Raw genomic sequence first — 22,926 nt, 5'->3', positions numbered from 1 at the left:
CATTGCAGGGTTAAACTTTTAAAGTAAAGTTGGATTTGTTAAGAAAATATCTTACGGTAATGTAGAAAGGAATCAGTTATAAATACACTATATCTGATTTATCTATATATATATATATATATATATATATATATATATATATATATATATATATATATATTATTTATTTATTTTTTCCACAGAACTTCTTGATTTACAATGGAATCCCGTAACAAAACCTCTGTGACAGAATTCATCCTCTTGGCTTTCTCAGAATTCCATCAGTATCGGATTTTCCTCTTCATTCTTATCTTCGTTACATACATTGTGTGTATAGTTGGAAATCTGGTTATTATTCTTCTGGTCATAGGGGAGCATTCGCTCCATACACCTATGTATTTTTTTATTAGTTTATTTGCCGCCGAGGAAATGTTGTTTGTATCTACAGCAATTCCAAAGCTCTTAGACAACCTAATAACCGGGGATCAGAAAATATCCTTCACAGGTTGCTTCATGCAAGTCTATGCATTTATTACTTTTGGACAAGTGGAATGTATTTGCATTATGATAATGGCCTACGACAGGCACGTGGCCATCAATAAACCATTACACTATATGGTTATAATGAATAGGACCCTCTGTATAAGACTGGCTATTATTCCATGGTTTATTGGCTTCTTTAACTCTTTATCTGTAACATTATTTACACTGTTTTTGGATTTCTGTGGCCCTAATAAGATAAACCATTTTCGCTGTGATCTGGCTCCACTTCAAATTCTGGCATGTTCTAATCCATATCTGGCCTATACAGTGACGACCACAGCCGCCACTCTAGGAACCATTGTCCCATTTCTGATGATTGTTGGGCTCTATGTCAAAATTATTAAAACTGTTTCTAGGATTAAAAGTTCTTCTGGTAAAAAGAAAGCGTTCTCCACCTGTTCATCTCATCTTATAGTTGCCTTGTTATTTTTCTGTACAGCCTTTGTTATATATCTTAGGCCTGCTGGTAGTAAATATGATAAATTTTATTCTCTGATGTACTTTGTTATCACTCCAGTATTGAACCCTTTTATATATGCACTAAGAAATAGGGATGTAAAAAATGTTCTAAGAAAAGTCTTAGTCAAATTTTATTACAAATTAAGAGTAACTTGCGTTTTTACAAACTCCTGATGCCATAAATTTTAATCAGTAAGCGTCAAGGGTACGAGGCACCTAGGAACAGAAGTGTTCAGCAGTGCACTATGGAGCACATTTACTTACCTGGTCCTGTCGCGATCCCCTATCCGGACTGTCCGACGAGGAAGAAGTGCTGCGCGATTCACCAAGATCATGCGCCCGATATCCTGCATGTGTCGCTTCCCCGCTGAGGTCCGCTGGAGTTCAACATCTTCTTCCCGGTGTGTGTGAGTGCATGTCTTGCGAAACAATTTGAATTTTAAATCCCACGCTTAGTCTGAATCAGTTTGGTTGTCTGACGGCGATTCTCCCCCAATTTGTGTCACATATAAGTCGGCGCGATTGCGGCAAAATCCACTCACGTGCGCCAAAACCCCTTTTAAATGCGGCGCAAATCGGAAATAGTCGGGACACCCGACGGAAATGCGGTCCGTGGACCCTTAGTAAATGTGCCCTTATATCCTTACATTTCTTCTCACCGGTCGATCAGGTCCATTGTAACTAGGGTTTTGTAACTCTGGTGCTCCAACATCTTCAAAAGGATTGACTCACCATGATAAGCCTGTCACAAAAGTAGTCTTAAGGACTTTTGATATTTATTAATTAAATTAAGCAAAATTAAATTGGGATTAAAGTGGTGGAGATGGGTTGTGAAGACCCTACAAAATTTTGTGTATCCACTTGGAAACAGACATCAGAAATCATTAATTCCAGTTTGTTTTAGGGCCACCATCTGGCTGAACTGAAGTTGTCCTACCATATCTAGTATACCATCTAAACTGGTCATGAGTCAAGCTATTTCTTTCACCCTCCACAGATGCTGTAGATGTTTTTGAGGTGGACGCATCAGGATATAGAGAGGTTATTCCAAGTTTGGGGAAATTTGTAAAATGAGCCTGGAGCCATTAATTTAGATCAATAGGTCTAGTTGGGGGGAATTACTAGATTCAGAAAATATCATAACCCCCATTTATTTAAAAAAAAGGGATGATTATGGCTGAAAGACAAGCTGGATTTCTGGTTAGCAAAAAGGTGATGTCTGTTCCGGAGATAAAAATGGGTGTCATCAGCAGATAAGTGATAAGCAATGAGACTTATTAAACTGCTCTGGGCCAGTGGTGTAAATGAAGAAAAGTAAAAGAAGAGAGACATCTGGGACAGTAATAGAGAGTGGGTAAGGTAAAGATGTGATATATGAGTGATAAACAAACAAAGTCTGGCAAGAAATCTATGAGGAGATCCACAAAAGGACCAGGTCAGTGATTCAAATTGATAATAAAGTTTATAACAGGAAGTGATGTTGTCAAACCAAATCAAAGTAGACATAAAGGAGGAGAAAGTGACAGAGTGGCCCAGTGGCATCCAAGTTGGGGCCCGTGGAGGCCAAGGACGAGTAAATTTCCAAAGCAGTATGGGCCTGTTCACTTCTCTAAAATATGGACCAGTGCCACTATAAATATGGCCGTTGTAATAGGAAGCACCTGCCAATGGTCATTTAAAGGGGAATGTGACTCACATGGTGGATGAGTATATGATGACACATCTCCTGGTAATGGGTGTCCTTCCCATTCCATTTGTGGGTTGGTAAACTGGACTAGTGGCTAGTGCATGCCCTCTGTGCCTTAGAGATGCTGGCCTACCCTGTGGAAAGTGTCCTATCCAAATGTGTGTTCATCACTACCAAGGGTTTCTTTAACGACAAGAGGACCTGCCTAGACATTGTGGACATTCATACAATCATTGAGATCAACCAGACATGGATTCCACGGGACTTCCTCTGCCTTTTCCACTTACACAACTGACTTCAAATCCTCCTCATCTCCCTGGACCTCTGATGCTTGTCCAAAATTATTTTATTGTATTTGTTTCTAATTTTTCTTATTCCTTTATTTTATTTTATATTAATTATTATTTTAATATACTACATATACTCCAATATAATCCAACCCGAGTATAATCTGAGGCACTTAATTTTGCCACAAAAAAGTACAGCATCTACAATTTAATAAAATTTACAGCAGAAGCCCCCTTAAAGATGAAATGTCCAGCTAAGCCCTCCTTTAAGACGAAATGTCCAGAAGACCCCCCTTAAAAATAAAGTGTCCAGCAGAGCCCCCTATAAAAAATGTCCAGCAGAGACCCCTTTATATAAATGTGTCAAGCAGCAGTCTCCATTAAAAAAAAAATGACCAGCAGACCCCCCCCTCTAAAAAAAAGTGTGCAGCAGATCCTACCTTTTAAATTAAATGCCCAGCATAGCCCCCCTTTAAAAGGAAAATATCCAGCAGAGCCCCTTTTTAAAAAAAAAAAATTGTTCATTAGACCCCCCCTTTAAAAGAAATGTCCGATAGAGTCCGCTTTCATGATAAGATAATAAACTTAGTTCTCAACTACAGCACTCACCCGGTGTCCTCTTCTCACCGCAGCTACCTTCTCCCTGTATCTTCTGGCTTCCCCGTAATGCGGTCAGAAGAAGGTCTATGCCCTCTGCCCGCACACACACAATAACGCGACATGTCGACACCAGCTGTGTCACAGTGTGTACATGTTGGCATAGTACAAAGACGTGCCTCAGCTCGCACTGCCAGGAAGCTGGAAGATGTAGAGAGAAGGTGATCTCCAAGGTGAAGAGGATGCCAGGGTGTATTGGAGAGGTGAGTACTACGTTTTTTTATACACTAGACTATAAACCGAGTGGGGCTTTTTCAGCACAAAAATTGTGTTGAAAAAGTCATCTTATCCAAAACACTATTTGCATTAAGTCATGCATAGACCAAAAATGCTTTTGGATACCCATTGCGTCTTTTATGGAAGTGAAAGGAAAGGCCCACTTTTTCCCATTTTTTTATTTTTTGGCAGTGAGAAGAAGGGCCCAGTTTTTTCTTTTGCATCTTTTATGTCAGCGAGGGAAGGGCCTGGTTTTCCAATAAGTCACTACATCCTTGCTATAAAGATAAAATAATATCCTTAATTCCACCACTCAAGCTCATGGTAGAAAAATAGAGGATACACTAGTGGTTGTGTTCCCATCTGACGTTTAGGGCTAAATGGCAGTTACAGATTACAATGCTCCCCTCCTGCAGATTGCAGATGCCACATGCATCATGCATTGCATTATCCCTGAAATTGTTAGTGGGTTAAGTTTATATTCAATGTAGATTTGATAAGACTTTATTGTAGGATGGAGGTGTACTAGTATAGCTGAAAACTGTTTGGCTGATTTGAGAAGCTATAAAATTGACCTTTCTTTGAGCTGGTTGAGAATCTGGAGCATCACATTTGTTTGTTCTATGAAACCCTGACAATGGGCAATAAAAAAAATATAGAACTTTCATATTAAACTTGACAGTCTATTCTTGTTCTTAGAAATGAAGGCCATTCATCAATTCGACAAATTGTCAATAAACTGAAGATTTTTTACAATGGTATGTACTCCCTACAGAGGAGAGCACAAACAGGCTCTAACCAGAGTAGAAAGAGAAGTGGGAGGCCCCCGCTGCACAACTAAGCAACAAGATAAATACATTACAGTCTCTATTTTGAGAAACCAACGCCTAACAGGTCCTCAACTGACAGCTTCATTAAATAGTACCTGCCAAGCATCAGTGTTAACCTCTACAGTGAAACGGTAACTCCATAATGCTGGACTTCAGTGCAGGGTTGCAAAGGAAAAGCCATATCTGAGAACACAGACATTGGACAGAAGAACCAAAATGTTTTATGGACAGACAAATTTAGGTTTAAGGTGTTTGGATCACACTATAGAACATTTTTGATATGCAGAACTAATAAGATGCTGAAAGATGCCTGACCTCATCTGTCAAGCATGGTGGTCATGTGATGGTCTGGGGTTTCCTTAGTCCTGGTAAAGTGGACAGCACTTGATTGGAGCCAATTTCTTCCTACAACAGGACAATGACCCAAAGCACAACTCCAAATTATGCAGCTACTATTTAGGGAAAAAGTAGGTAGCTGTCATCTATCTCTATTGGAGTGGCAGCCCAGTCACCAGATCTCAACCACATTGAGCTTTTGCGGGAGCAGATTGCCCATATGGTACGCAAAAATTGCCCATCAGGCCAATCCTACGTGTGGGAGGGTCTTCTGGAGGCATGGGGTGAAATTTCTTCAGATTACGTCAGCAATTGAACAGTTGGAGTGCCAAATGTCTGCAATGCTGTAATTGTAGCAAAAGGAACATTCTCTGATAAGAGCAAAGTTCAAATTAAAAATAAACCTTGTCAATCTCTGGACTATATTTTCTATTCATTTTGCAACTCATTTCAAAAAATAAAAATATGAATTTAATGGAAAACACAAAATTGTCTCGGTGACCTCAAACTTTTGAGCAGTAGTGTATCAGTGTGTGCTTTTCACTGACAACTACACTGATTCACATATTATTGCTATTCACTATGTTTAGCACTTTTACAATCTACTTATTACTTTGCTATTCACTGACAAGTTTTATTACAAAAAGTGGACCAAATGTCGCGGCAGGGGGTTTATTACTCAAAAGGACACAAAGCTGCCACTGGCAGAAAAAAGTTTACCCATATCCGGACAAAGAAGTGTATCATTACATATTATAAGACTTCACTTTTATTATACACAAAACTAAAAAGGTGTGTGGTAGCAAAGCTACAAAGTACTCTAGAGAAAAATATTAAAAACACAGTGGAGTAGGCTCAATGGGTCAAAGAGGAGTATTCACTCACTACTGGTATATCACATTGTCGCCATGTGTGCGATCTAAGATCGCTAAGACTTAAATGTGGCGTGACCGAGGAGGTGGCAGACTCCACTGGATCACCAGTATAAAGGGTTATTTTGTGACAGGTATTTGCCTGTTCGCACTCTTAGCAATGAATCATGTCTTGTGTGAATGAACATCAATCTTGTGTTCATTTGCTTGAGACTCGGATTTCTATATACACCTCGTCAGAAGATATCCAATCGGTGTGTAATTGAGGAGAGAAGAAAAAGAGAAAGCGCAACCTCGTGAAGACAGTAATGCACAAGGGGAAGGATGGATGGGTAAATTGGTCACTCACCTATTTACATAGGCATAATGCATATGTAAAGTGTAATACCAGCAGCCGGTGGTCTCCTGTAGATCAGCAGCACTCGAACCAGGCTCCGAGGCTGAAGAGGATCATTGTAAAAAAACCTGAATGGAGGCAGGAGTGTTGACGCTTAGAAAATCCTCGATAGGTAAGTATAAATGGCTCAAAAAGAGTACTTTTTTATTTTACAAAATAAAAGATATTTCTTTTAAAAGATTGTTAAAACAATAAAATGCTACGCGTTTCTGCTCCGTACCGGAGCATGGCCTGACGAAGGCTCCAGTACGGAGCAGAAACGCGTAGCATTTTATTGTTTTAACAATCTTTTAAAAGAAATATCTTTTATTTTGTAAAATAAAAAAGTACTCTTTTTGAGCCATTTATACTTACCTATCGAGGATTTTCTAAGCGTCAACACTCCTGCCTCCATTCAGGTTTTTCTCACTTGTGTTCATATATGAGAATCATAGACCAATTAGTGCTAAACCTCTGTAAGGTATATAGGGGTTAATCATATAGAATGACCAGAGCCCTAACTACAAGGAGTCTATGACTAGATAACGTCCTATTGGTCACACTATGCTGTCATTAAGAGATTAAGACTGGCGAACTGTATATTGTGAGTAAGACTCAGAGCCTAACCACACTGCTGATTAAAAGGAATTGTGCACTTTAGCCCCCCGACATGTTTCACCAGCAAGCTGGCTTCATCAGGGGTAGGGCTATTAGTGTCAGCGGCGAGGCAACGCTGAACATATAAAGGTAAGTCTCCTCCCACTTACAATGCTTAGAGCCAGTAGAAATAAAATAGGGAAATCATCCCCAAGAAGGGTGGCTGATAGGTCCGATTCATAGTGTCACACAGAGGGGGTGGTTACTATGGGCTTAGTTATGATGTCCCGGTCAGTGTGTGAAGTCAGCTGATCGCACAAGTCAGATGACAGTGTCAGCTGACAGTCTGTTATTGCCGACGGAGCAGCGCAGAGTGCGCATGCTCCTGGACCTGGTGCGATCAACAGGAGTGCGCAGGCCGGCAGGCGCATGCTCCTGGACATTAAGTGAATGTCGGGAGACTTGCTGCTGTACATTATCAGGAGAGGTATGATGCCCATGTACATGGGCTGCTATTTAAAAGTGTAGAAAATGTAAGTGGCAACGTAAAAGTTCAGTATACGATTACATATGATGGCAAGTACTATGTGACACTGTCTCCATATGTGAGGCTGACATATAAAGAAGGCTCATATTGACCCGTATCACTGACAAGAGCACATTTGCAATCAAGGTATTATTGATGATAATGATTTATGATTTCTCCTGAGCTAAATAATATACAGAGACAAGGCCTTCAAGATCTTGATGGATGATGTAGAAAATGCTATTAATCATGTATTGCTTTAAAATTCTCTATTATGAGTAACAATATCCCTGCACTATAACAGCCTGATTCTTCAGAGTGCCCTTATAAGGGCAATTATTTCAGATGTCTACCTTCCTTAATAATGGGAGCCTCCTCCATACACCTGACAAGGACAATTGCCTATGATGAGCAGCAAGCTCTCTCTTAATCTGCTATGTGTAATGGACGTGGCACGTGTGATCCTGCTCTTGTACTGCAGAGTAACATGTTAAGCAGAGGCAATCATAGTTATGCCTACTGAGGACTGTGGCTGCTTTGTTGGTTGCCTATTACCGTATATACTCAAGTATAAGCCGACCCGAGTATAAGCTGCGACCCCTAATTTCAATACAAAAAAACTTGGAAAACCTATTGACTCGAGTATAAGCCGAGGGTGGGAAATGCATTGGTCTCCCAGTATATAGTCTGTCAGCCCCCTGTACTATATAGTCTGCCAGCCCCTGTAGCATATAGCCTGCCCAACCCCTGTAGCATACAGCCTGCCCAGCCACTGTAGCTTACAGCCTGCCCAGCCCTTGTAGCATACATCCTGCCCAGCCCCTGTAGTATACAGCCTGCCAAGCCCCTGTAGTATACTCCTGCCCAGCCCCTGTAGTAGGAAAAAAAAATAACACTGTACTCACCTTTCCGATGTCTCCCGTAGGTCCTCTTCTGTCTCCGATGCTCCGGGGCTGCGTCGGGTCCTTCGGTCCTGTTGGGATTCTTCCGCTCATCTTCCGCTCAAGGTCTCCTTGCTCGGCCAGCACACATAATTACGTCAGCCGCTTGACGACGTCATTGTTTGTGAGCTGCTGCCATTGCGAGGGGACCCAAAGAGGAGCGGAACTTCCTGAAGAGGAGCCGAAGAGGAGCAGAAGAACCCGAAGAGGATCCGAACGACCCGAGGTGGCTCTGGAGCATCGGAGACAGAAGAGGACCTATGGGTGATGTCAGAAAGGTGAGCTTTGACTCTATTTTTTCAGTTGACTCGAGTTTAAGCCGAGTTAGGGGTTTTGAGCACAAATTTTGTGATCGAGATCGCGACAGGACCGGGTAAGTAAATCTGCCCAATTGTCTTGTTTGAAGGAGAACCATTGACCCAGTCTGAGGGAAGAGGTTTTCATCCAGGATATTTCTGTACTTGGACACATTAATCTTTCCTTCAATTGCAACCAGTCATCCTATCCCTCCCCCATAGCATGATGACGCCACCACCATGTTTAACTGCTGGAATTGTATTTGGCAGGTTATGACCAGTGACTGGATTTCTACGTGCATACCGCTTACAATTAACACCAAAAAGTTCAATCTCCATCTTATAAAACCAGAGAATCTTATTTCTCTTAGTATGGGAGTCCATGATGTGTTTTTTTGCAAACTGTATGTAGCTTTCATTTGCTTGCACTTCCGTTGGCACACTCTGATGGTGGAGGGCTACAGTGATAGTTGACTTTGTATAACTTTCTCCCATCTCCCTACTGCATCTCTGGAGCTCAGCCACAGTGATCTTGGACTTTTTCTTTATCTCACACACCAATGATCTTCTCCCATAATTGCTTAGTTTAGCTGGTTGGCCGGGTCGAGGAAGAGTTGTGGTGATCCCAAATGTCTTCCATTTAAGAATTCTGGAGGCCACTGTGCTCTTAGGAACCTTAAGTGCTGCAGAAATTATTTCTTAACCTGTGGCCTTGCCACAATTCTGTCTCTGCCTTCCTTGGGCAGTTTCTTATACCTAATAATTCTCATGTGTTGATATGCTCTGTGAGCTGTGAGGTCTTGTATAGACAGGTGTGTACCTTTCCTAATCAAGTCCTATTACTTTAATTAAACTCACCTGGACTCCAATGAAAGAGTAGAAACATCTCAAGGAACATGAGAAGGAAACGAACAGCATGCGAGTTAAATATCAGTCTCATATCAAAGGGTCTAAATACTTATGGCCATGTTTTTATTGTTTAATATATTAGAAAAAAAATATTTCAGTTTTTTTCTGTCAAGATGGGATGCTAAGTCTACATCAGTGAGCTAAAATAAAACTTTTTTGACCTTACCAAATGGCTGCAGTGAAACAAGGTGTGCAAAATTTTAAAGGGTCTGAATACTTTCTATACCCACTGTAAGACTTTATATAAATGGTGGATGACAGTGTGCCCAAATGTTACTTGATACATATATTCAGCAAACAGCAACTAAAGAATCCTATGCCAAGGATTTTCCAAAAAATCGATTTAACCACTTTGCTGAAGTTTAAAAAAAAAATTGTAAGTTGTCATGAAGCACAATACAGGCACGTATGTGGGTTATGTACAAGATAGGTTCTGTAGGTTTTTTCTTAAGTTGAATTTGTATGTAAGTCGGAACTGTATACTTTATTATTGTAACCCCAGACCAAATTTTTTTGGTCTCTGTGACAATTGGATTTTAAAAATGTTGGATTGTCATAAGAACCAGGATTTACAAAAAAGCTTAATTGCAGACACCTTTTATTTGTTACAGCAGATCATTGTAGCCTGGGGCTAAAAGACAGTAAATTACCAACATCCAAGGGGCGTTTGCAACAAGGGGTCGTTTGTAAGTCGGGTGTTCTTTAGTAGGGGACTGTCTGTATAAAGCACTGGGAGAGCTTAGGTGAGTTTCCATCATTTTGTGTTGCTGCAACATGCCCAACTAGTCCTTTCTGATGTGAAAGTGGGTTTTTACATTTTTTGGGTGTAAACAAAGGCTAAAACTCAGGGCATGTTTTGGCCCGAAAAGCATCAGAAAAACATTTCATATGGAGCACACGTATTTATTGTACTGAAATAAAGATTCAGGCTTCAGTGTTGAAAGAAGACTTTCTATGGGTGCTTTATGATGAGTAAAGGAAGCCCCTTAGGGTTCATGCTCCATTTATGATGTTTCATCATACATTATTATTTGCTTAGGATCGGGAGTGTCAGCGCTACATGTACTTTCCTGTTGATTAATTTGTTTACTTTTTACGGTTTTGTTTTAATACTTCAATAAAATATATTTTGCACCATACGTTAAGCTTTGTGTCCTGTCGGTGTGTCTACTTTTTGTCTATGTTGACATGTAACATCCCTTTAATTTTTTAAAACAAATTTTTATTTTTTATTTCTTTCCCATTGTTGCAATCGGAATATTGTACAATAACTAGACCTTGTCCTCCGAGATCTGCATTATCTTTTATTGGGAATCCCTGGGGCTCATATCGTGGGGAAGGGCTCATCCATCCAGGGTATATATAATTGTTTCCTTCATTATAAAAGTAACACTTGCCATAAAATATTTTATGCAACATCTGCAATAATCATGCATCCTCAGTGATGGTTTTTTGAGCAACCAATAATTTTATTATATTGACTGTCAAACATTTTAGGGTACTTATATTTATTTTATTTCTCTCCTATATATATTTTTTATGTATTACATATTTTTTTTAATTTTTTAAGTAAAAATATTTTATGATATTCTAGAATTTTTAATATACACACTTTTTAAAATTATATCTATTACATGTAATGTTCCATTCGAACTAGATTACAGAGTCATCTCCTACAAGAAACATTGCTTCTAAGGTAGAATATCTCTGAATTGTAGGGAGCCATAATGTATAATGCATTACTCTGTTTTACAGTCCAGTGCTGCGTTTACAGGTTTTACAGCTTAAAGGGTTTGGCCACTTTAAATAAATTATACTCTGGAACTTTGGGGTATTAAAAAAATAATATTGTAGATTACCTTCCTGTGGAGTTCTCCAAACTTGTGCCAATCCTACTGGGAGATCCGGCGGCCTCTTCTTCATCTTCTTTCTTCTTCTCGTTGCGGCCTCTTCTTCATCTTCTTTCTTCTTCTCGTTGCGTATCTCCTTGCGAATGATGTTTCTCCCAACCTGGGCACACTCTGGAGATGCAGCCTGGCCTGTGAGTGCTCATGGGCAGATAAAACCAGATGAAGAAGATGGTATCAGCTGATTCATCCCAGTCTGTGATGCAGGTAGAAGAACAGGGTGGGACCAGGGATGATATCAAGTAGACAGGCAAATACCCTTCTTTTATTACAATAGAGGATTAAAATGTATTTTTACATATATTTTAGGCAAGTGGCCATTATTATAATTTTTTTTTTTTCATGAAAGTGGTCAACCCTTTAAATCGTTAAACCTTTACCCTACGTACAGTCATCTGGTCAAGTTGTTCTGTAGTTGCACTGTAGTAAATCATAAAAACTCACAACTGGGATGTTCAGCTCTTCCTGCATTACAAGACTCTATATATACAGTACAATCTCAGCACAACACAAATGTATTGCAGATTAATTCTAAAATGCTTATTACATTATTATGTTGTTGTTGTATTTTTATCTCCTTACATTAACTATCCTTTGTAGGCACAATGCAGGATGCTAATAAAACCACAGTGACCAAATTTGTTCTGATGGGCTTCAACAACCTGGATATATTTGAGAAAATACTTTTCTTCATCGCTACCATGGCCTATGTTATTTGTATATTTGGCAATTTTACTATTATTATATTGGTAAGAGTGGAACCTTCTCTTCATACTCCCATGTACTTTTTCATCACGACTTTTGCTTTTCTAGAAATAATGTTTGTCTCGGTGACTATACCAAAACTCTTAGCGTTGCTTATGAAGGCTACCAGTACCATATCCATGATTGGCTGTTTTGTCCAGATGTATGCCTTACATGCTTTGGGGGAAACAGAGTGCTTTTTACTTGCCCTGATGGTTGTAGATCGATACTTGGCAATCAACAACCCCTTACGTTATCCGGCTATAATGACCCATAAATTTTGCTCTGCTTTAGCCATTGTTCCCTGGATAGCCGGATTCATCATTTCTTTAATGCCTTCAATTTGCACAATTCTTCTGGATTACTGTGGCCCCAATGAGATCAACCAGTTCTTCTGCGACTTGGCTCCATTGCAGAATTTGGCCTGTTCCGACTCGTCCTTTAGTAACTTGGCCACTCAAATAGCAGCTGTTCTTTCCGTTGTCTTCCCATTTGTTACAATTGTAGTGCTATACACTGACATTATACATACGGTATTAAAAATTGAGAGTAATGAAGGTAAACAGAAAGCGTTCTCCACCTGCTCCTCCCATCTTATTGTGGCTTGTATATTTTACAGCACAATTATTATTGTGTATATCAGGCCTAAAGGCAGTCAGTATGATAAATTTCTTGCTCTTATGTACACTGTTATCACACCACCATTGAACCCCTTTATTTATACTTTAAGAAATACAGACGTGAAAAATTCTTTAAGAAAATTAATTAGGCAGCTTCTAAGAGAACTTTCACTCTAGGTTCTATGTGTCAAGTGTGTTTTTTTTTAACATTTTGGTTAAATATATAGAGTACCATATATACTCGATTATAAGTCTAGTTTTTCAGCACAAAAAAATGTGCTGAAAACCCAAACTCGGGTTATACGCGAGTAAAGAAAAATATATCAAAACTCACCTTTCCGGCTTCCCCCGCTGCTGGCTAAATACTGGGGCAGGGGGCTGGCTATATACTGGGGCAGGAGGCTGGTTTTATACTGTGGAAGGGGGCTGGCTGTATACTGGGGGAAATGAGCTGGCAGGATATATACTATGGGGCAGGGTCCGGCAAGCTATATAATGCGGAGGCTGTGACCAATGCATTTCCCACCCTCGGCTTGTACTCAATAGGTTTTCCCAGGTTTTTGTGGTAAAATTAGGGGCCTCTGCTTAAACTTGGGTCGGCTTTTATTCGAGTATATACGGTAAATGTTTTTGTTGTTTCTATGGCACACATGAAGGGTTGAGATGTTTGGTAACTCTTAAAATTTAAAGAAGCTTAAATGACAAGTGTAAGGATGCTGGGATGTATAAAATATTAAATATTGAGTATCGGATCACTGTATTTCCACTAAAGGCAGGAGGGCTCCTTGTATGAAACCATTAGAATCTATTTACCAAAAGTGTTTTGAAGAAGAAGAAATGTAGAAACCAATGGCAAGATCATGGTTTTGTAAAGCTTATTGAGAAGAGCACTGGAGAACCAGTGCCAAGTACCTGAGTTATTATGGAGCACAACACTTAGCCTTGGACAAGGTCTCACATGCCAAAAGCTCATTAATTATTGCGGAAAGCGCTGTCTATCAATTGATTAGTTCCTAGTCACTAAAGACTTATTGCTAACTGTGGAAAGTGACAGCTAGCTAGCTGCAAAGTCTTGGGCACTCAATGCTTGTTGGTTTTAACTGAGAGCAGTAAATTGCCAATAAAAAGATCCAGGATGCTCAAAGAGTATTTAAAATGTCATTTAAAAAAACATTTGATATGTTGTAAAACATGCAATTTAAAGCCCTTCTGCAATTGGATTAGTTAGTGAATCTTGCTCCTTCCTCTTCTTCTATTCAGCAGTCTCCCCTTTACTACCAGCTACGCACATTCTGTCCACACTGAGTTAAATATAAAGTAAGAATGTACATGTTAGCCACACCCCCTCTCTCCCTGCACTGCTTTGCACAGATGATCAGTCATGTGCTGCCGGGAGCTTTACCTAGTGTTACAACAAAACACCTACTGTCTCTCCCTATTTCTCCCAATAAAGCCTAAGATTTGATCAGTCTCCCCTGTCCCTACACCTTACACTCGGCATCAGGAAATAGCAGACAGTAGAGGAGAGCAGCGATAATGTGCTCAATGGAAGGAAAAAACTTTAGTCCAGCACAGGTTCCGGTGGAGTTAAAAATTGATTTTCCTTTATTCAAACAAAGTAAAAAGCTGAATAGGGCATACACAACATGATATCCCAAGTTACACGTGAAAAGATCTACGCGTTTCTGCCTAGACGGCCTTAGTCATGATCAATGTGCTCAATGCCTCTCCAAATCTCCAATCTTCTCCATTAGCTGTGTTCCAGTTTTAGATAGATATGAGCTAGATAGATGATTGAGAAGATAGAAAGTGTGATGGATGGATGGTAGAAGTGGGACATTTCAGTATTGCTCTCTTTTCTAGTTGCAAAAGTTATAATACTGCACATGTGGTATGATGGAGAAGCACTTGTGGAGGCTGAGTTGGTGGTAGAGAAGGAGGAGGCGGACACTGGCGCAGGAGCAGCAGTTTGACAACGTGAAGGGGAAAGTGCCGTCTCTTGTGGAAGTTGTTGGTGTGGCTGGGTGAGAAGCACATTCACCCAGTGGGCTGTAAAGGACATGTACTGCCCCTGACCATAATTACAGCTCTACATGCCCACGCTGCCGTGCACCTTGGAAGAAACTGAGAAGCTCAAGGACTGGCCCACCTACTGTTGTACATATTGGTGAATGGCTGGCACTGCCTTTTTGGAAAAAAAATTGCAGCTTGGAACTCTGCACCTCGGTTTGGCACAAGCCATTAGTACACTGAAGGGTGCACAGTCCACGACTTGGAAAGGAAGGGACTGCAGTACCAACAACTTGGACAAGAGCACAGTCAGCTTCTGCACCTGGATGTGCACGCGTAGGATGGCTGGACTCGTAGAGTTGTCTTTTTGTAATCACCTTGCTCAACGACTGCTGGTGCCATACGTAGCGAGGAGCAGGAGCATCTGGACGGGAGATGATGTCAAAGACAAACAGCTCCCTTTGGCAGAGGTGCTGGAGCCCTGACTTGCTGAAACAGCATGTGATACTAGGTGCTGCTGCTGTTGCTGCGCCTGCAGGATGGACCACATCTGACACCCGTTTCTCCCAGGCCATTGGATGATGATGCTGCATGTGTTGGCGCAGGGCCGTGGTGCCAAGGTTAGCTTTCTGGCCACGCTTCATTTTATGCCTGCAGTTAGGACATATACCCACGCTCGGCTCCTCTGGTGTCTTTACAAAAAACTGCCACACCGCTGAGGTGGTCATTTTACCACCAACACTCTGCACTGAGCGAGTACTACCGCCGCTGTCTCGCTGACCCCCTGTGCCACTGCTTACTTGGACCTGTGAATCCGGATTTGTACCCTGCGGATGCTTGGCTCCCGTCCTCGCACTGCTATCACGGCAACAGTAGCGATTTGCTGCCTGCTGCGCTGCCTGAAACGCAAGCTGACACTCTCTTCACCAGATGATGATGAATCCCCTGCTACACCCAGCTTCCAAGTACAAGCGGCTACATCATCATCAATTTGCGTTTCCCGGTCACTGCTACTCTCCTCAACAGTGTCAGTATGCACAGCCTGCCTACTGCAAGAAGCAGCGGAAGTCTGCCCCACCTATTCACTGCCAAGCAGCTGCTGACTGTCCTCAAACACTTTGTCCTCGCTGAATAGTGGCACTGAGCCCAGACCACCTAGTAGCTCTCTGACTGCAGGAAAAGAACAGGACAGAGGCTGGTTGAGGACAGGTGAGGGCCGCTGACCTGCTCCTGAGCCATGCCAACTAATTGTTGTATCTGTGACGTCCCATTGCTGTGCTGCGACCTCTGCCTGCTCCACCTGCCACCTTTCTGTCTGACATAGTGGTTCATAAACTACGTGGATTTGACACGTAAATATGGCTGTAAACTATAGCCACAAAAAGGCTTGGGAATTTGCGTTATACAGATACCCCACAACTGACACTCTGTAATTTCAGGGAAAATCACTGTATAAACTGTGTGGATTTGACACGTAAATCTTGCTCTAAACTATAGCCACAAAAAGTTATGGGGATTTGCTCTTATACAGATACCCCACAACTGACACCCAGTGAGAGGTCCACAAATCGCTACTACAGATGCATGAATGTAAAACAGATTTCTTCCTATTCCATTTTGTCACTAAATAGAACTGCTATGTGGGGAATATAGATCCCCCTTAAAGAACAATCAGGGATTGGTCCACAATTTGCTACGGCAGATGCATGAATTTAAAACCGATTTCTTCCTATTCGATTTTGTCACTAAACAGAAATGCTATTTGGGGTAAACAGGGATTGGATCAGGAATCGCTACTGCACAGTACAGTAGCAGCAGCTAGACGCTTCAGACTGCACTTCCAGTGTAAAATGGCAGGATTGCAAATGGCCGAGTTTTTATAGGGCTGTGAGCCTGTGTGACATCACATAAGCCTGCCAGTCACTGATTGGCTTACAGGTCTGTAGATGTCATCGGGGCTATTCCTTTCTCCTTCCCAGAGTTCTCTGCTCCATGTAACACGTTGCGCTCGCGCCCATTTAGCTGAAAAAAGAGGGGGAAAATTACTTTGGTACACACCTGTCTATACAAGACCTCATAGCTCACAGAGCATATCAACACATGAGAATTATTAGGCATAATAAACTGCCCAAGGAAGGCAGAGACAGAATTGTGGCAAGGCCACAGGTTATAAAGAGATCCAATGAAAGAGTAGAACCATCTCAAGGAACATGAGAAGGATATGAACAGCATGCGAGTTAAATATCAGTCTCATATCAAAGGGTCTAAATACTTATTACCATGTTTTTCTTGATTAATAAATTAGAAAAAATATCTACATTTCAGTTTTTTTTTCTTTCAAGATTGGATGCTAAGTGTACATCAATGAGCTAAAATAAAACTTTTTTGACCTTACCACATGGCTGCAATGAAACAAGGTGTGAAAAATTTAAAGGGCTCTGAATACTTTCTGTACCCACTGTAAAACTTTAAATAAATGGTGGATGACGGTGTGCCCAAATGTCACTTGATACATATATTCAGCAAACAGCAACTAAAGAATCCTAAGCCGACGATTTTCCAAAAAATTGATTAAACTACTTTGAAGTTTAAAAAAAAAAAGTTGTAAGTTGTCATGAAGCACAATACAGGAAGCCCCCGGGTTACGTACCAGATAGGTTCTGTAGGTTTTTTCTTAAGTTGAATTTGAATGCAAGTCGGAACTGTATATTTTATCATTGTAACTAGAGATGGGTGAATCAATTCTAAAAATTCTAACTTCTGTTAGAATTTCAGGAAAAATTTGATTTGTCACGAAGCCGAATCTTACGCTGATTCGCGGGAACGAAGTTTGTTTTTTTTCCCCCTCTTTTGTCAGGTAATGTGTGCAAGATCAACATGTTACATGGGGCAGACAACTCTGGGAAGGAGAAAGGAACACCCCCGATGACATCTCCAGACCTGTAAGCCTATCAGCGATGTGATGTGATGTCACACAGCCCTATAAAACCAGCCATTTTACATCTCGCACTTCACACTTCATGTACCCTCTAACTGCTGCTTCTTTACTGTGCAGTAGCAATTCTTGCTGCAATCACTGGTTGTTCTTTTAGGGGGATCTGTATACCCCAAATAGAAGTTCTATCTAGTGACAAAATCAAATAGGAAGAAATCTGTTTGACTTTCATGAATCTGCAGTAACGATTGGTGGACCAATCCCTGGTTGTTCTTTAAGGGGGATCTGTATACCCCAAATAGCAGTTCTATTTAGTGATAAAATCGAATAGGAACAAATCTATTTGACTTTCATGCATCTGCAGTAGCTATTGACGCACCAATCCCTGGTTGTTCTTTAAGGGGGATCTGTATAACCCAAATAGCAGTTCTATTTCGTGACAAAATTGAATAGGAAGAAATCTGTTTGACATTCATGCAGCTGTAGTGATTTGTGGACCTCTCACTGGGGGTCAGTTGTAGGGTATCTGTATTACGCACATTACCTTTTTGGGGCTATAGTTTAGAGCAAGATTTACTTTTGAAATCCACATAGTTTATACAGTGATTTTCAATGAAATTACACTGTCAGTTGCGGGGTATCTGTATAATGCACATTGCCATACCTTTTTGGGGCTAAAGTTTACAGTCAGATTTACGTGTCAAATCCACATTGTTTATACAGTGATTTTCGCTGAAATGACACTGTCAGTTGTGGGGTATCTGTATAACACACATTGCAATACCTTTTTGGAGCTATAGTTTACGGCAGATTTACGTGTGAAATCCACATAGTTTATACAGTGATTTTCGCTGAAATTACAGTGTCAGTTGTGGGGTATCTGTATAACACACATTGCCATACCTTTTTGGGGCTATAGTTTACGACCAGATTTACGTGTGAAATCCACATAGTTTATACAGTGATTTTCGCTGAAATTACAGTGTCAATTGTAGGTTATCGGTATAATATACATTTCCATACCTTTTTGGGGCTATATTTTACAGCCAGATTTACGTGTGATATCCACGTAGTTTATAAACCATTAGGTCAAACAGAAAGGTGCCAGTTGGGACAGGCAGAGGTGGCAGCACAGTAAGAGGACGTCGCAGCAGGGGTGACTCTTTGAGGCCAGAACTGCCATTGTCATCTAGCAACAGTGTGTTCATCAACAACCCAAAGTTTGTTGAATGGTTGAGTAGGTTATCCAATTCTTCAAATATTACTTCTGAGAACCCCAGCCAAGAGTCTGTGGGTTCTTCAGATACAACAATTAGTTGGCATTGCCTAGGAGCAGGTCAGCGGCCCTCACCTGTCCTCAACCAGCCTCTGTCCTGTTCCTTTCCGGCAGCCAGAGAGCTACTAGGTGGTCTGGGCTCAGCGCCACTATTCAGCGAGGAGAAAGTGTTTGAGGACAGTCAGCATCTGCTTGGCAGTGAAGAGGTGGGGCAGACTTCTGCTGCTTCCTGCAGTAGGCAAGCTGTGCATACTGACACTGTTGAGGAGATTAGCAGTGACCGGGAAACGCAAATTGACGATGATGTAGCTGAGCGCACTTGGGAGAAGAGAGTGTCAGCTTGCGTGTCAGCCAGCGGAGCAGGCAGCAAGTTGCTACTGCGGCTGTGAGTCAGCAGGGCAGCAGCAGTGTGAGGACTGGAGTCAAACGTCCGCAGGGTCTAAATCCGGATTCGCACGTCCAAGTAAGCAGTGGCATAGGGGCACAGCGAGGCAGCAGTGGTAGTAGTCGCTCAGTGCAGAGTGTTGGCGCTAAAATGACCACCTCGGCGGTGTGGCAGTTTTGGTAAAGACAGCAGAGGAGCCATGCGTGTGTATATGTCGTATCTGCAGGCAGAAAGTGAAACATGGCCAGGGAGCTAACCTTGGCACCACGGCCCTGCGGCAACACATGCAGCATCACCATCCAGTGGCCTGGGAGAAACGGGTGTCAGATGTGGTCCATCCTGCAGGCGCAGCAACAGCAGCAGCCCCTAGTGGCACACATGCTGTTTCAGCAAGTCAAGGTTCCAGCACCTCTGCCAAAGGAGGCTGTTTGTCTTTGACATCATTTCCCCGTCCAGATGCTCCTACTCCTAGCACCAGCAGTCTTTGAGCGAGGCAATTACAAAAAGACATCTCTATGCGTCCAGCCATCCTAAGGTGCAGAAGCTGACCGTGCTCTTGTCCAAGTTGCTGGTACTGCAGTCTCTCCCTTTCCAAGTTGTGGACTCTGCACCCTTCAGAGAACTAATGGCTTAGAGAAATCCAAGCCGCACTTTTCCTGGCAGTCATCGCTCGCGTACTACTGCCACGGCTGCTGTGGGGAGCTGGGAGGGGGGTAGGAGCAGTAGCAGCTCCATCAGCAGCAGCTTAAGTCTGGATTACTTATTGAGCAACTTCCTTCACCTGCATAGTGAGGAGGGCAGCTGCAACCAGCAGCAGCAGGACATAGAACAAATCCTGCACCAGCAGGTGGTGGCCTGCATGGACAGCACTTTTCCACCTCAGGTAGAGGAACCCATGGACTACTGGACAGCCAAACTTGTGGAGTTTGCAGTAGAGAAGCTGTCCTGCCCGGCCAGTAGTGTGGCATCAGAGCAGGTGTTCAGGGCGGCGGGGGCCATTATTACCCCAAGGAGAACCCGCTTGTCCACCTGTAATGTGGAGAGACTGACCTTTGTCCAGATGAATCAGGCTTGCATCGTCCAGGATTTCAACTCACCAATGCCTAATGCATCAGATTAAATCAGCCATGATGCCTCCTCCAAACGTTGAGAAATGAGTATGAGTTCTAACTACCTGCCTCAGTCACTATTCTGATGCTGCCACACATCTGCTGCCAGTTGCACCATCTGCCTCCTACCATCTTTACCTGGCACAGGAATTCTCCGCCACCTCCACACTATATCATGGTGCCACTCTGTGGGCTCCTGCTGCTGCTGATGCCACCTCCACACTATATCACTGTGCCACTCTACAGGCTCCTGCTGCTTCTGATGCAACTTTCAAACTATATCTTTGTGCCACTCTGGGGGCTCCTGCTGCTGCTGCTTCTGATGCCACCTTCACATTTTATCATGATGTCACTCTGTGGGCTCCTGCTGCTGCTGATGCCATCTCCACACTATATCATTGTGCCACTCTGCAGGCTCCTGCTGCTTCTGATACCACCTTCACACTATATAATTGTGCGACTCTGCGGGCTCCTGCTGCTGTTTCTGATGTCACCACCACACTATATCATTGTGCCACTCTGCAGGCTTCTGCTGCTGCTGCTACTGATGCCACCTTCACAATACATCATTGTGCCACCCTGTGGGCTCCTGGTGCTGCTGCTACTGATGCCACCAACACTCGATATCATTGTGCCACTCTGTATGTGGCATCTCTAATCTTTAAATTCAAATTTAATTCGAAAATTTCAACTTCTAATTCATTTCAAACTTCATCATTGTGACACAATTTGGCCTCCTCTGCTGTTGGCTATATGGGCTCCTGCTGCCGCCACCTCCAGACGGTATCACTGTGCCACCTTGCATGCTCCAACTGATACTAATGCTACCTTCACACTATATCATTGTGCCACTCTGTGGCAACCACCTCCACACCTCTGACCTCATTCTGCTGCTGGTGCCACCTCTGGAGCTGCTGTTGATGCCTCTTTCAGATTATATCATTGTGCCACTCTGTGACTTTCAATGTTGCTGCCACCATGTTGCTGCCACCTGTGGACTCCTGTTGATGCCACCTTCACACTATATGATTGTGCCACTCTGTGGCTTTTCATGTTGCTGCCACCATGTTGCTGCCACCTTTGGGCTCCTGCTGCTGCTTCTACTGTCGCCGCAACCTACACGCTCTGTCAGTGGACCGCTCTGTGGCTTACCGTGTTGCTGCCACCATGTTGCTGCCACTCTGTGGGCTCCTGCTGCTGCTGCTGATGCCACCACCACGCCATATCATTGTGCCACTCTTCAGGCTCCTGTGGCTGCTGCTGCTCCTGATGCCAGCTTCACGCTATATTATTGTAACACTCTGTGTCCTCCTGCTGCTGTTGCTGATGCCACCTCCACACTGCATCATTGTGCCACGCTGCGGGCTCCTGCTCCTGCTGCTGATGCCACCTCCACACTATATAATTGTGCCACCCTGTGGGCTCCTGCTGCTGCTGATGCCACCTCCACACTATATCACTGTGCGACTCTGCAGGCTCCTGCTGCTTCTGATGCAACTTTCAAACTATATCTCTGTGCCACTCTGCGGGCTCCTGCTGCTGCTGCTTCTGATGCCACCTTCACACTATATAATGGTGCCACTCTGCAGGCTCCTGCTGCTGCTGCTGATGCCATCTCCACACTATATCATTGTGCCACTCTGCAGGCTCCTGCTGCTACTGATTCCACCAACACACTATATCATTGTTCCACTCTGTGGGCTCCTGCTGCTGCTGATGCCACCTCCACACTATATCATTGTGCCACTCTGCAGGCTCCTGCTGCTGCTGCTACTGATGCCACCTCCACACTACCTCATTATGCCATTCTGCGGGCTCCTGCTGCTGCTGCTACTGATGAAACCTCCACACTATATTATTGTGCCACTCTGCGGGCTCCTGCTGCTGCTACTGATGCCACCAACACACTCTTATCATTGTTCCACCCTGCTGGCTCACTGCTACTGATGCTACCTCCACACTATATCATTGTGCCACTCTGTGGCCTACCATGTTTCCGCCATCTCCTCACTTCTGACCTCATGCTACTGATGCCACCTTTGGAGTTCTTTTTTGTCACAGGCCTGATATTTTTAGGAAAAACTGTAATGTATTATGCATGTGGCGTCTCTAATATTCAAATTCAAATTTAATTGAAAAATTTCAACTTTTAATTCATTTCAAACTTCATCATTGTGCCACAATGTGGCCTCCTCTGCTGTTGGCTATATGGGCTCCTCCTGCCGCCACCTCCAGACTCTATCATTGTGCCACCCTGTGGGCTCCTGCTGCTGCTGATGCCACCTCTGCACTATATCATTGTGCCGCTCTGTGGCCTACCATGTTGCCGCCACCTCCACACCTCTGACCTCATGCTGCTGCTGCTGGTGCCACCTTTGTAGTTCTTTTTTGTCAAAGACCTGATATTTTTAGGAAAACTGTAATGTATT

The 22,926-nt window shown here is 42.7% G+C and overlaps 1 protein-coding gene across 1 annotated transcript; it reads left to right on the top strand.

The window, feature by feature from the left end:
* The first annotated feature begins 3,675 nt into the window (after positions 1–3,675).
* Positions 3,676–12,959, top strand: LOC140070123 (olfactory receptor 10AG1-like). Its single transcript, XM_072116457.1, has 3 exons — positions 3,676–3,773; positions 4,528–4,586; positions 12,019–12,959. Exons 1-3 carry the CDS (start codon positions 3,676–3,678, stop codon positions 12,957–12,959), a joined length of 1,098 nt encoding a protein of 365 aa, XP_071972558.1.
* The last annotated feature ends 9,967 nt before the right edge of the window (positions 12,960–22,926 follow it).

The sequence above is a fragment of the Engystomops pustulosus genome, chromosome 7 (genome assembly GCF_040894005.1).
Source record: "Engystomops pustulosus chromosome 7, aEngPut4.maternal, whole genome shotgun sequence".
NCBI lineage: Eukaryota > Metazoa > Chordata > Amphibia > Anura > Leptodactylidae > Engystomops > Engystomops pustulosus.
The sequence above is the reverse complement of the archived record's forward strand: the minus strand, read 5'-3'. Positions and strand labels throughout refer to the sequence as shown.